At 37.4% G+C, this 14118-nt stretch overlaps 3 protein-coding genes across 12 annotated transcripts in view; 1 reads left to right on the top strand and 2 right to left on the bottom strand.

Moving 5' to 3' along the window:
• Nucleotides 1-1020, bottom strand: part of LOC129761479 (serine/threonine-protein phosphatase 4 regulatory subunit 3) — a 36104-nt gene extending 35084 nt beyond the window's left edge. For 4 of the 7 annotated variants that reach the window (XM_055759417.1, XM_055762541.1, XM_055761747.1 and 1 more), the window contains exon 1: nucleotides 437-1020. The gene's annotated coding sequence lies outside the window, so the exon portion shown is untranslated. The remainder of the gene's footprint in view (nucleotides 1-436) is intronic. The other 3 variants (XM_055762980.1, XM_055764601.1, XM_055760979.1) reach the window with 2 other exon arrangements.
• A 6158-nt stretch (nucleotides 1021-7178) lies between these two features.
• LOC129762122 (uncharacterized) lies at nucleotides 7179-7992 on the top strand. The gene is made up of 4 exons (XM_055760111.1): nucleotides 7179-7483; nucleotides 7541-7668; nucleotides 7727-7804; nucleotides 7857-7992. Exons 1-4 carry the CDS (start codon nucleotides 7228-7230, stop codon nucleotides 7932-7934), a joined length of 540 nt encoding a protein of 179 aa, XP_055616086.1. The 5' UTR covers nucleotides 7179-7227; the 3' UTR covers nucleotides 7935-7992.
• On the bottom strand, nucleotides 7975-9116 carry LOC129762121 (uncharacterized). 4 transcript variants are annotated; one of them, XR_008740547.1, is made up of 4 exons: nucleotides 8755-9116; nucleotides 8474-8606; nucleotides 8251-8393; nucleotides 7975-8189 (listed from the first exon to the last, which is right to left on the bottom strand). XR_008740547.1 is itself a non-coding variant. In XM_055760109.1 (4 exons), exons 1-4 carry the CDS (start codon nucleotides 9056-9058, stop codon nucleotides 8019-8021), a joined length of 552 nt encoding a protein of 183 aa, XP_055616084.1. In that variant the 5' UTR covers nucleotides 9059-9073; the 3' UTR covers nucleotides 7975-8018. The 4 variants fall into 4 exon arrangements, 1 of the variants encoding a protein (XP_055616084.1); XR_008740546.1 differs by having other exon boundaries at nucleotides 8759-9115; XM_055760109.1 differs by lacking the exon at nucleotides 8474-8606 and having other exon boundaries at nucleotides 8759-8965; nucleotides 9028-9073.
• Between the last annotated feature and the right edge of the window lie 5002 nt (nucleotides 9117-14118).

Raw genomic sequence — 14118 nt, 5'->3', positions numbered from 1 at the left:
TCAAAATCGCTTGTTCCCACCGGCAACACTTCCCTACCAACACAATGATCGCAGCTGCCGTGAACCGCTCGCATTGCGTTGAACCGAACAAATTTATCATCGCTTTTTCGCTGCTACTCCTGCTCTTGCTCTACATTGAGACGATGCGATGTGACGATGAAGCGGCTGTCTATGGCCGCTGCTGTTGGTAGTAGTGAGAGGTATGACGCGGGGAATCGAAGAAGAGGAATAAAAACATCAGCAGAAACACACCAATGAACCAACCAAGCAGTAGGAACAAGAGGGCAAATAATGTGAGCTCATCAATGGAGAAATAAATAGCAATAAGAAGAATACCAAGAAGAGATCTTCAACGATAGGAAGCTCGGCAAGCGAAAAAAGTAAAACTCGTCTCCTACGGCAGTAACCGATTTTCGCGTAAAATTGTGATACTCACCAGAAAATAACAGTTACTGATCGATTCCAATCCCGGTAACGAAGCACAGAAAATCACGAAAAATAATTCTCCAAATACAGGAAATTATTTTGAGATTGAAATCCTTTTTCTTGCGTTCGCTTCGTCTGCAAACTGGAACTGAATTTAAGCACTAGATTGACCAAAAATTCACGCCGGTGTTAAAAACACCAATTATTTCACACTTGATAAATCGATTTCCCGTATAGATGATGGCTTTTTCGGGCCACGATTGGCCAAGGGCGAATTGAAAAAAAAGCTAGAGGCACAAAGATTTTTCTTTTCTTTCGCTTGAATCAAACTCCACCGTAGGAAAGGTGACTCTTCTTCGCCAAGAGGAAATCTTGCACTCGTATTTCCGGCAAATTGGCAGCTGTATGGCCTATTTGAGACACTTTTGCACACTTTCTCACTCACTAGCGGTTGCTTCATACACTTCCACGTTCGATCACGTATCGTTGTGCTGGCCAGTAATTATTTTTCCGCAGCAAAAATCCGCTCATTGATGTGCTCGCGAAACTGGGATCACAACATTTACCGCCATCTTGGATTCTAGTCAACTTTTGCTGCCTTGGTGGAGAGAAAATTTAATTTGATGAAAAGCTCGCACACAAAACCGATTCGCCGTCCCGCTCTGTTGTAGGCGCATTGAAGAGGGATGAAACGAGATACGTTGTAAACACAACGGACTCAACTGAGTACCTTCGTTTACGTATATTTAACGAAGCTTCGCTCTCACTACGAAAATTCCACAGCGCGCCGCAAGAGGGCTTTCGTGAGCGGCTAGCATCTTTATTTGCCAGGGGTGGTCAATATATGAATTTTGACCAAAGCGTAAAATATTGTATCTAATTTATCGACTACTTTTTTCCAAATGTGATCAACTTGTATTCATCAAATATATTTTACATGCAACACGACGAGGAAATATTTAGAACATTAATTTTTGTTTCTCATATGTATTTTGAAAGTAACTCACATTTCTTGTAAGAGATCGAGCTATTCTATTTAATAGTAGAGGCTCTTTCATTCGATCAGGATGGAAAATCAGCCAAGGAACGATAACCAAGGATTTCTGTAATGAGTTTCAAGCTAAATTAACCGACCACTTTACACAATTTCGGAATCTAAGTCGTAATGCTATTAATGCATTTTTTAACGATAAATTGTGTTTAGGATAACCTTCAGTGTATATACCAATTTTGAAATAAATTGAACAGGCACGAAACAGTTGCTGGTCAGGTTGATGTGGACTCTGCTTATTTAAGTGCACTTCACATACAACGTCCCGTCACCGTAAGGTCAACGTAAACGAATGAAATGTCAAATCTTCTCCCATGGGAATCATATGGTCGCATTCACATACACCAGCAACGGCTTATTTATTTATTTATTTATTTTGGAATGACGACTTGCTGAAAGATGAAAAAATCAATGACTGTTTATAGTTACAGCACCAATGTGAAAGGTACATTGTGGAATACTTCTTTAATAACAATATCCTACCTCTCAGTGAATCAAAGGACTAAACATCGTAGGTGAGAAAATTATACCTCAATATAATGCAGAGGGAACGAATGCGGTCATCGTTATCACTGTTTATATAGCATACGACACGTACTGGTCAAAATGTACTCGAAACGTAGGCAATGTCATGCAGATAGAACCAAATTGGTTCTCAAAAAGAATCCAATATAAATTTCAAGAGAGATCCAAAATCAGGAGAGGAAAAAACTGTTACTTTTCTTATAATGATCCACTACATAGAGAAACTATTGTTATCAAAGACATCTTCTTCTTCTTCTTCAATGGCACTAACGTTCCTAGAGGAACTTCGCCGTCTCAGCGTAGTATTACTTGCGTCATATTTTATTAGTACTTAGTTGAGATTTCTATGCCAAATAACACGCCTTGAATGCATTCTGAATGGCAAGCTCTAGAATACGCGTGATCACAGTGCAAGTCGGAGGAAATTTCTTTGACGAAAAATTCCCCCGACCAGAACGGGAATCGAACCCGAACACCCGGCATGTTAGTTATGACGCTAACCACTCGGCCACGGGAGCACGCATTCAAAGACATAATAAATAGAAATTAATAAAAATGAAAGCACTATCTTTTTGCATCAATTATTGATAGCGTTCAGAACCAGAGAGGTCTAACTGATATTTTGACAGGAACTGAAATTTCAGTATTATTGAGATAATTTAAAATATTTATAATTCAATTTTACTTCCCGCCAAAATTTGTTATTTTTTATGTGCTTACGGACGTTATAAAAACACTTTTCTTTCATCAAAAGAAAAATTCGAATTACATAAATTACAACATCCATTTCATTCGTCAACATCCACTGTTTGACAAAAGTCAAAAAATAAATCGGGATCAATAAATAATTCTTAAATGAGCATACTTCTACTATCGTGCTTAGTTTTTCTCATTTTCCAAAGTTTTTCCGTATTTAATCTGTATTGTATCAACGTTTCAATGAAAAAACGCGTCAAATCGTGGCAGTTAGGTATAACGATTGAAACCGGCAACGAATTTAAATATTTTGAATAAACGTTCGCTGAATTTTCGATACCTTCGTTTCTCAGCTGCGTATAGCAGGAATCTAGCGTCACAAAGTAATAAAAGATTTCTGCACAAGGATAATCTTGAGATTTTGCTGTTGACTTCTGTAGTAAAACAGTATAGCGGTTAATTTCGAAAGCAAATGGAACTTTAATTGTCCACACCGATAGACATCGATTACATACTGTTTTACGAGTAATTGAAGTTATTGTTACTTTCTGACAATGACCATTTAATTTTGCACGGTCATGAAACGAAATTAAACGACTCCCATGAGCCGCTGGATCGATTGATGCGATGTCATAAGGATTATCTCCAAAATTTTGAGCTGAAACATCAGAAACGAATTCAAAATCGGTCTCCATTGATGAGTCTTGCTTTGATGACGACGGCAAACCAGGGACAGTAAAGCACCTTCGGGTTCACTAACTCCATTATTTCCACGCCTGACCTTTAGCAGATCATTGAATGAAATAACGTAATTTCGATCATCAATGTCATATGAGCTACCTTTTGGGACATGCATGTATTGCGATAGAGAAACAGTTTGCAAATGCTGCTGGAGGTCTGTTGCTCGTTTTTGTATTAAGAGAATTATAGAACATAAATTCTCCTAGTAATCCTGAGTACATCGTGAAGTGTGAAAACAGCGTATTCCTTCACATCAAACAAATAGTCCTGAAGTCTAATAACTCCTTTTATTGCAATAACTGCTGCAGTTTGCCAGGGCTTCCAATGTGCACTTTGTCCTACTTTAATATCACCCATAAGCCTAGAAATCTTCTCAATATGATCAATGTATGACTTATTATTAAATGAATCAGAAGGCCGCGGCGCTTGATCGTCTGTACCTTCATTTTATCAACGTTTGAGAGTGTTTTCGAAATCAACATCTGCTTCCGAAAGCCGACCGACTAATGTGTAGGAAGCATCATTCTGTATTTCGTTTCCAATCAACACTCTAAGTTGATCGCAATTTACCACGTTTGACCGTAAAGCACTTTGTTGGACATTCCATTCAGGCAAAACGATCTGCTTGTTGGCTATCCATCCATGCACATTTTTTTAAATGTGCACTGGGTCGGGTATGAACTCCAACCTTCTATTTGAGTCACATGAATGCTCAATTGATAGATCATTTTGATTTTTCACAACTTTCACTCCGAACTCATTCCACATCGTTTTATTCACTCTACCACAATCGGATGTGACAAAGTGGACTCGTAGATTATGTTTCTTGATTTTCTCAATAATGTCTAAGACTATTGTTTTGAGTTGACCTTCCGGAATCACATTACCTGTAAATTCAAACGCCACGGTCTGCTTCCAATAAGATGCGATGCGAAAACTAATCGCTTGCCAGCTGAAACGTCCAAAGGTGGCAATGTGACCATACCACTGCTCACCTTTCTTTTTCAAACCCTATTTAAAACATCAACGCTATTATAATTATAAAGACGCATCAACAGAAGCGCAAAAATTTATTCTTCACTTATTGATACGACACTGTACGAAAAATCAACACTAACATTACAAATTTTTGGAATGATCGGAAACATTAATGTATAGTCCCTTTATACTCGTTGATTTCAGTTAGAACCCTTTTGTTAGATCCAATGTTTGTATTGGTTTGAGTTAGACCCTTTTAGGTGTGTTCTTTTGTGATCTGACATTTCAATTAAATCCTTTTTGAGTAGGTTTGAACGGTGAACTCAATCATTATTAACGATCAAAACACTAATATTGTCGAAAAGATAAATAGTTGAATACTAAAAGAAACAATAAAAGAAGTGATTTACAATTCTGTTTGGAACAATGGAACTGATCAAGACTGGAATCATTTCATATCTGGAACCATATAAAACTCATGTCTAAGTAAAAACATACAAGATATATGCGATGCGCAACAGTTGTGATTTAGCTCAATTGGATCAACGTGAATATAATTATTGAGAATGTTTTTGATTGGAAGAATTTTTTTGATAACAATGTATTTATATCGATACATATGGATAAAGTTTGATGAAATCTGATGTGTTGGGATCAACGATTGGTATTGAATATGTAGGTTGAGACTCTTCTATAAAATAAGACATAGTCTTACACAATGTAAAGTTCTGTTTTCGTCCACCACACCTGTCTGAATAAAGGTTTACTATGCGAACTTCTGAAAACTTATCTTCACTCAGAAACGACCGAAGATTTTGCCGTACGCACAAATCGTTTTTTTGCGATCCCGGAGCGCTTTAGATTTATCCCAAAGCGAGCGGAATTTTTGCACCGGTGCGTTTCGAAAATGTTGACGATGAGCATGCATAATTGTTAACAGTACAAAGCCTGACCACACAAGAGATGGGGGTGTCGGAAAACATTTCTGCAATCCGAAGGAAGCCGTATATACAGCCTGATCGTCCTTGGTATCCTGGACATCTTTTTCCTTCTCTGCATACACCCGCGCTGCTTGGCAAGGATGCTATCTAGATCCTCCGATTTCGCATTTTGCTTAATAAATATGTTTAACCTGTCGCACTCGCCGCATGTGTCTGCTCTACGCGATAGTTGAAAACTATTATAAGAAACTGGATCCAACCCAACTTCTGAGCACCCCATCATAATTTAGTTGACACGATTTAATTCGATCATCTCCCTTGGCCGAGTGGTTAGCATCATAACTAACATGCCAGGTGTTCGGGTTCGATTCCCGTTACGGTCGGGGGAATTTTTCGTCAAAGAAATTTCCTCCGACTTGCACTGTGATCACGCGTATTCTAGAGCTTGCCACTCAGAATGCATTCAAGGCGTGTTATTTGGCATAGAAATCTCAACTAAGTACTAATAAAAATGACCCAATTAATACTACATTGAGACGGCGAAGTTCCTCTAGGAACGTTAGTGCCATTGAAGAAGAAGAAGAAGAAACCTTGCAACTCATGTGAAAAAAAAACAGACAGTAGACAGAGAATATGAATTTTCTTAGATTCAATTGAAGTTAAGGTGGGACCAGAATGCCGCGCCATGCGTCGCGTTGCGACAATTGTGCTTTGACACTTCATTTTAAATATGTGTGTTTCCATTTAGTCGAACACAATAATGCGTTGCGTCATTAGCATCGTTGTACTAAACGCTAACATTTGTTCTAAACTGCTTGCGCAGAATTCGCGATGACAGTGGCATGGTGTCGACGTCTGGTGACAATTTCAAATTAGGGCCATAATTTGGGTCCTAAACTCATTAGTGTAATCTCCATCAGATTAGAAGACACGAAGCCGGTTTTTAAATTCTAAAATTTTAATGAAAATGTTCACATCATGTTATTTGATTACTTGAAACACGTGTTTCTGACTTTCATTCAACCATATGGCTAAACAATTCCAACATTGTTGCTGAATTTTTTCATCATAATATAGAGTTGTCTTCATAAACAATTTTCGTATGAGACTTTTTCACAACCTGCAAACAAAAATGTTTTTCATTTAAATAGAATACTAGTTTGATATCTTAAGCTAACTTAATTTTAATTTTGAAAACGTGTTCATTCCGACTGAAAATCAGCTATTCTTTCACTCTCCCCTAATCTAGTAAACGAAGCTCAATGCCGCCAGCGCGGATACATCAATGTGTTGTTTTTAAAAACATTCAACTGATCCGTGGACACAACAAGAATAAGATTTTCATACGAACTTTTTTTTGTTTTTGTTTACATGAAAAGTGGTAACGCGAATGCTAGATTGTGACTGCAAATCAACAGACTGCGTCGGGCGAATGTTTTAGTACAAAACGCAAGCGATGACTGCTGATGAGAAACAACGCACAACGCGGCATTCTGTTTCCACCTTTAGATCCTTTTGTATAAGAAGGGTCTATCCGAAAATGTAAGCATTACCAGTTAGGTCGTTTTTTCAAAATCATTTTTATGTGTTTTGCATAGAATGCATAGGTAGTTTTTGTTAATTGTATCGATAAATGGTTAAGTTCTCAAACAAAAAATGCAATGAAAAGTTTGTTTACATTTCCTTTTGACATGTTGTTCTAGAATTACTGTATGGAGATTTTTATCTTTGAACCGGCTAGCATCTCAAATAGATATTATATTCTATCGAACAATTCTGGTAGCCCTATTCAATTCGAGCTAAATCTGCATCACTTGTCAAACAACAAAAGCATAATCAATAAACACAGATCGTGGAATTGTCTGAATTATGGGCACATACTGGACGAATTGTGGCAGGAAAATAAACGCAAGAATCGTACAGAAATCGCCCAATGTGCTTAATTTACTGATTGAGAATACCGAGCTCAATCAGGAGCGGCTCCTGCGGTTAAAGATAGCCGCGGCGATACTTTTCATGTATGCTTTCTTTATTCTAGCCAGCAGAGGTTCTTTATGGATTCATGGAGGATTCCTAGCGATATTAGCATTAGTTACCTACAGCTATACTAAAATAGTTAAAACCGGTATTGATATTAAACCTAAAAAAGACAAAGATTATAACGGACTGCTTATCTTTGCAGAAAATTTGGTTCTTGTGAAAGATTTTGCATTGCAATATTCAACCAATTTCATCGGAGGTGGAACTAAAAATGTGTTAATACCAATAAAACACATTCAGGATATTGTTATCAATGAAGTGTTCCACAATGTAGGTTTCAAATTGGTGCTATAACTATATAAACTTATTCCAGTCATTGTATTTTCAGTTGAAGGTTGTTTTTATGCTCTCAGTTCTAACCAGAGGGAATCTATTTAAAGCTAAGCCAGTAGTGACGCTCCTCAATGTAAGTTGGTTGATTGTATTAAACATCTTACCGATTAATTTCCACATTACAGCATCTAAACCCCATAGTGGATTGTTTGGAGATGATTTATAACGAACTTTATTCGATTTTAGACTTGGAAAATGATTGAATAAAATATATTGAAAACAGAAAATACATTGGAATCGCTGTTGTCGATTAAAAGTGGCAATTTTTTATTACATTCTAAAACTAATCATTTTTGGTTCCGCACATGCTGTAAACAATCCTGAAGCTGATGGGTACGTCTGTGAAGTTCCCTCATCTGCGTTGGGCCCCCGCGTAGACTGGCACCATCCAAATCTATTGTACGTAAGTTTTGCAATAATTCCATATTTTGATGCGGAATGTTGAATTTTGCTTCTACCTACAAATTTATAGGGAATCTTTTAAAACATCTACACAATGATTTCAAACGTTCAAATTACTAAATTATTGGCCCTAACTTGGCACTCTTTCATCAGAAGCCCTTTGTATAATTTCGGAATATCTTGCCGTAGGGTAATCACTGTATCTTGAAGCTCTTTAATTTGTTCTGAATGTTGCGGATACTCCATTTTAATTGATGATTCTGCAAATAAAAAGTTACAAGGCACGATTGAAACGTAAATCTGAAAACAACTATTTTGAAGCTGGCGGTTACACACGTACATTTGTGTGCGTGTAATCTTTGGGACTCCCGAAACTGAAATATTTGTACACGCAGGTGAAAATTTGACGAAGATGGTTGATTTTGCGGCACCTTCTTTGGCTATTTGCCCGGAGCAGGGTTATGACCAAGGACCTGAAATTGACAGGTGGTTCGTTTTCGACAGTATGATGATAAGACATGGAAGATGCGAGAGGGGATGAAAAATGACAGCGACTTTTTTTGTTTATTAACGAAGCAGGTCTAATTTTTATGCTACATAGCGGTCCCCACCAACATATACCTACGCTGGGCCGGTTTCAGTCGAACTAGCTGTTGTGTCTCACAACCGGAACGATCAGGTGAGTCTCCAACTAAAGCAGTACGGCACAAGCCCGCCGGTAGTGGTTCTTTCATATACCCACTAGCAAAGCTCCCACAATCGCTGAGTTGCCAATCCCAGCAGCAACGGCAACAACCCTCACGTCCCGTAAAACAGCAATGCAGACAATAACCTGCAGCAGTCACCGAAACACAACAATGATGCCAACAGCGTAAACAAATAAACAAAACCAACGTTTATGCACAGCAAACACATAGCTCCTCATTGCATGCCATCCTCTTTATCGGAAAACTCTAGCCGTTCGTTTGGCCGCTGTCAATTCGAACTCAAGTAATGGCTGAACAGCAGTTCTGACATAACGTTCCACCTTATTATACCGCCTTGGTTATGACTAAAGTGCGATTCACATACAACATTCACGTCACGTTCACGTTCCGTCAAGTCACGTTGCGTCAATCATTCTTCCATTGAATTCCTATTGAAGCATTCATATACACCAGCAACGGCAAGTCGAAGTTCCCGTTGATCAAATATTTATCTGTCAAAAACGGTCAAATATTTGGTTCGGTCGAACCGTATATGAGCACATAAAGAAAGTTAAATAAAAAAAACCACTGAGACCGTTAAATATTAGACACTTTTTGGCAGATAAAGTTTAGATTGAATTTAGTACAAACATTATTTTGTTTGTTCCTTGTTCAACTCACTTCGATTAACAGTAGCAAACAATGTCAAATATCGTACATGGAAAACATACTACTGATCGAACAAATTTTTTAGATGATCAAATTTTATCTGTCAGAAAGTGTCAAATATTTGACAACCTTACGTAGTTTAACCTAGGCCAAATATGTGCCTCTTTTTGACAGATAAAAATTTGTTTAACGTGTACTGATTAAATATATTCGACACAAAACACGACAAACAAATATTCAATTATTGGAAGCCTCAAAATATTTTTTCGGTCTGTTCTTCGAACCTGTTGGTATACGGTTAGATTACCTTAAATATTTCAGTAATTTTTTTCCATGTTCGATGTTTGACATTGTTTGCCATTGTTGAGAATTTAAGAGTGGCAAACAAAATAGTGTTTGTACAAATATCAAACCACACTTTATCTGTCAAAAAGTATCAAATATTTGACCAAGGCGCCTAGAAGTATATCCTAAGGTGAGGCCGTTTCGTCACTAAGTTGGTTAGGGGAGCGGTATATGAGTGGTTTTAGCAAGTTGGTCCACCTTAAGATATACTTCTACGCGCCTCGTATTTGAGCTCCGGGCAAGTAGCCAAAGAAGCAGGGGTTAGACATCAATTGAATATAGGCTACCCAAAATCAAAAACAATATGGCGTCATTTGTTTACCAACATATGATTTGCGAGGATTGAAATCGTTGAAATCACGGAGATAGTAAAAATAGAGAAAAATGCGTTGCTTTATTTCTAACTGCATGAGCGATTTTCATATTTCGGTTTCACATGGAGGTATTCACATTTAACATGGAGTTCAAAGTTAGCAACTATTCGACTATATAACCGGACCAAGTTGTAAACAACAGTAATTGACAGAACCAAAATGTCAGTGAACCGCAGCAATATTGGGTATACTGGCAATATGAGGGATTTGACGTTTTAAGTGCGATTCACATACAACATATACGTCAAGTTCACGTTCCGTCCCGTCACGTTGCGTCAATTATTCTTCCAAGCAGTTCTTATGCAAACATTCACTGACAGATAAAATTTGATCATCTAAAAAATTTGTTCGATCAGTAGTATGTTTTCCATGTACGATGCTTGACATTGTTTGCTACTGTTAATCGAAGTGAGTTGAACAAGGGACAAACAAAATAATGTTTGTACTTAATTCAATCTAAACTTTATCTGCCAAAAAGTGTCTAATATTTAACGGTCTCAGTCGTTTTTTTTATTTAACTTTCTTTATGTGCTCATATACGGTTCGACCGAACCAAATATTTGACCGTTTTTGACAGATAAATATTTGATCAACCTATGCTGCCATACTAGACATAGTTGTCCCATGTTCCGAAATCAGCAACTGTGAAAAAAGCAATCAAAGTTTTCTAGCATATTTGTCTACTAGAAGCTATAAGCATTTCAGTTTAGCAATACACCGGGTTTTTATGAGCAGTAAACTATTGTCTAAATGAAAATGTTGAATGTTTCCCCCCCCACTTGAATCAATCAAGCTTGATTAGAAGTTTGAAATTTTATCTTGGGATAGTTATGCCTAGAATATCAACATGGGACAATTGAACTTGATGTTGTTTTTTTTAAATACTGGGAACAAATAATAAGCTTTATTTTATGTTTTTCCGAAAGATTATGCATAAAACATTACTTCAATATTCCAGTAATTTTTTTATGTCCGATGTTTGCTACTGTTGATCTAAGACAAGACAGAAGATTGCTGTCATGGCGTTTCATTCTTCTTTTTGCTTTTTCTTCGACCAAGTACGAACAACAGGGATGTCGAACCATTCGCGAAGTCAGGTTTCCAAATGATATAAGGTTTCCGAAGATTATTTTTCCAGACCAGTAAAATATGTGTTTCGTATCATATATTCTATGAATAGTTATGCTTGGATGATGTAGTACAATATAGTTGCATATTTTGCAACAAGTTATATTTTTCTAGAAGTATTTTTTTTATAAATAGTTTATTTGTACAGGCTCAGTTACATAAGTTTAAAGGGATCAAATTATATATCTAATTTTAGTTCTAAAGCATATTTACAATTTTGCTTATTCTACGGTTAATAGGATGGGAAACCGATTACTCGTGGACGACCTAGAAGTAGTGATTTTCAAATCATATTGGCAAACTCTTAATATTGACCAATCTGCAGATGGTCCGGAATCAAGCCCTCTGTTGTCTAGTCACAGCAGTTGATAAATGAAGACAGACAAACAAAGTAGTACAGTGCAGTACTAATTGGACAGAGCCTGTAATGTGACACAAATAACTAGACATTTGATCTTTAATTACATTTTTGTAAATATACCTTTGTGCGAGTTTCTACAACACGATCAATTTTTAGGAGTGTTTTCAACCATTTATTAAAAATTTATTAAAAATTAAAAAAATGTAACTTTATGGTGTTAAAACAATGTTTAGTCCTGTCATATACCTTATTACTATCAAATGTTGTTAATCCTCAAGAAGGTGAATAATTTTTCTTCATAGTCGTTTTTACATTTCTCGAGATCCACCAATTAAAATGCGATTCACATACAACATCCACGTCGCGTTCACGTTCCGTCACGTCACGTTGCGTCAATTATTGTTCCATGCTGTGGCTGCAGGTTATCGTGCTGATTTTGTTCGTGAGGAAGTTTGAGGTGGTTTAGAACTCTCTTCTAGCTAACCTCTCTTCCTCTCTAATTTAAGAGCTGGAGGAAAGATCCTCTCTGGAGCCACCAAATGTGGCTGCAGCTCACCTATTGAGGAAACCGGTTCCTCTCTAGAGCCACCAAATGTGGCTGCAAGATACCGCTGATGACGCGAAGGCCCTTTACTGGACGCTTTGTGGTAGGCCAGCTCACGTAGAGCACATAACAGGTATGCGCCTACTGGTGTGATCCGATGGTACCGCATCACTGGAATGTTGGCCGGTCGGGGCCAAGGGAAGGAAAAAGGAAAGGAAGGGTGGTTAGTAATTTCGGATCTTTTGGGGGTGTTTCCGAATTTACTTCGGATGTTATACTTACCAGCGCTCATCGCGTTGGGTCGTCCTCCCTGTAGTGGTTCCTCTCCAGGCTTTTCGTCGAAGGATGTGATATTTTGCTCGGTTTTAGAGTAGAAGAACACGATGTTTGAGAGTGCTGCTACAACGCTTCTGCGTTCGTGGCTTGGTTGAGGTGAGATTGAGAGTGATTTATTTAGTAACAAGTTTGTTCTTTTATACATGCATTTTTTCCTACGGCCTCCTTGCGAGGTCTTATCTCATGCCAGAAGGGCGTAGCATAACAAACGATGAGACGAAAACAATTATTATCGCTAACCTAATCTCAGAGGAATAGAAGATTGTTTACACGCACGCAGGCGTGATATCCCTTTTCCTCTCCGTTTTATTACTATATTGTCTTAAGCAAGCTCTCTTAGAGATTCTCGCGGCCTTGGTAATCGTTTTATTGTTTTAACCAGGGGTGACATTGCGTATTTCGAAACGAGTGATTTTTGTTCGTTTCGACCATTTTGACATGCCTTTGACCAGCTTTGATTACGAACCCAAAAATTTTACATTTCTCTACAAGACAAATTTTGCTCTAAATCTAGTAAACCGAAATATGAACTTGAAAAATATACATAATACTAAACCATTTCGATTTGAGTTCGAATTTTCTCGAAACGAGTTACTCGACACATGCAATTCTTATGAAAACATTCACCTACACCGGCAACGGAAACTTCGACTTGCTAGAACTTGCTAGCGTTTCGAAACATAATGGCACAATTGACATTTTGGCAGATACTGAAATTTTCGTATTATTGACTTCTAAACATACATAAACTTAAATATCATTCAATGTAACTTCTCGCCAAATGTTAGGTATTTATTATTCTGAACGATTGAAATAAATAGTAACTTATTTTTTTCATTGAAACAACTAAAAATACGAATTACACAAATTATAACAGTTATTTCAATTCTGATTCGATCAAAAGGGTAAATAAACAAAGCCCGAAAAAACCTTTGCTTCTTTTATAGGAGAAACATCTGACAGCATGGGGAAAAAAGATGCAAGAAGTTTTTTTTCAAGCAAAATGCATTTGAGAAATCAATTTTATTGACTTCGCACGACCCAGGTATTTGCCATTCACTTGAGTAGAATGTACGAAGAAAGTGCGATTCACATACAACATCTACGTCACATTCACGTAACGTCACGTTACGTCAATTATTTTTCCATGCAATTCTCATGAAAACATTTACATACACCAGCAATGGCAATTTCACCGTCGGCGAAATCATTTCAAGAGAATAGTTGATAGATTGGTGACGGGGCGTTGTATGTGTTGCGCACATAATTAGTAAGGTCGAAAATGACTAACGAAAAGATACTCATAACTAAAAAAAATATTATATGTACTAATTATTTCTCTCAGTGTTCCATTGCTTTTTCTGGCTCCATTCCAAGGCGCCTAGAAGTATATCCTAAGGTGGGCCAATATACTAAAACCGCTCTGCAGCCATCTTGGAAGTCTACTGTGTTTTGTTTGTAAACAAAACACAATACGCTTGTGCCCAAGCTCACTCGTGATCAGTCTGTCTCTTTCACGCTTCAAGCAAATCATTCCCCTTC

The sequence above is a fragment of the Toxorhynchites rutilus genome, chromosome 1 (assembly GCF_029784135.1).
Source record: "Toxorhynchites rutilus septentrionalis strain SRP chromosome 1, ASM2978413v1, whole genome shotgun sequence".
Lineage (NCBI taxonomy): Eukaryota > Metazoa > Arthropoda > Insecta > Diptera > Culicidae > Toxorhynchites > Toxorhynchites rutilus.
This window is presented reverse-complemented; position numbering and strand designations above follow the sequence as displayed.

Excerpts from the sequence above, each read along its gene's own strand:
- LOC129762121 (XM_055760109.1), bottom strand. The coding sequence starts at position 9,058 with ATGAGGAGCTATGTGTTTGCTGTGCATAAAC. Across the intron at positions 8,394-8,758 it reads TCGACTGAAACCGGCCCAGC|AATCATCAATTAAAATGGAG; the intron begins GTAGGTATATGT and ends TTTTATTTGCAG. Across the intron at positions 8,190-8,250 it reads AAGTTAGGGCCAATAATTTA|GTAGAAGCAAAATTCAACAT; the intron begins GTAATTTGAACG and ends ATAAATTTGTAG.
- LOC129762122 (XM_055760111.1), top strand. The coding sequence starts at position 7,228 with ATGGGCACATACTGGACGAATTGTGGCAGGAAAATAAACGCAAGAATC. Across the intron at positions 7,484-7,540 it reads TACTAAAATAGTTAAAACCG|AAAATTTGGTTCTTGTGAAA; the intron begins GTATTGATATTA and ends TTATCTTTGCAG. Across the intron at positions 7,805-7,856 it reads CAGTAGTGACGCTCCTCAAT|CATCTAAACCCCATAGTGGA; the intron begins GTAAGTTGGTTG and ends TCCACATTACAG.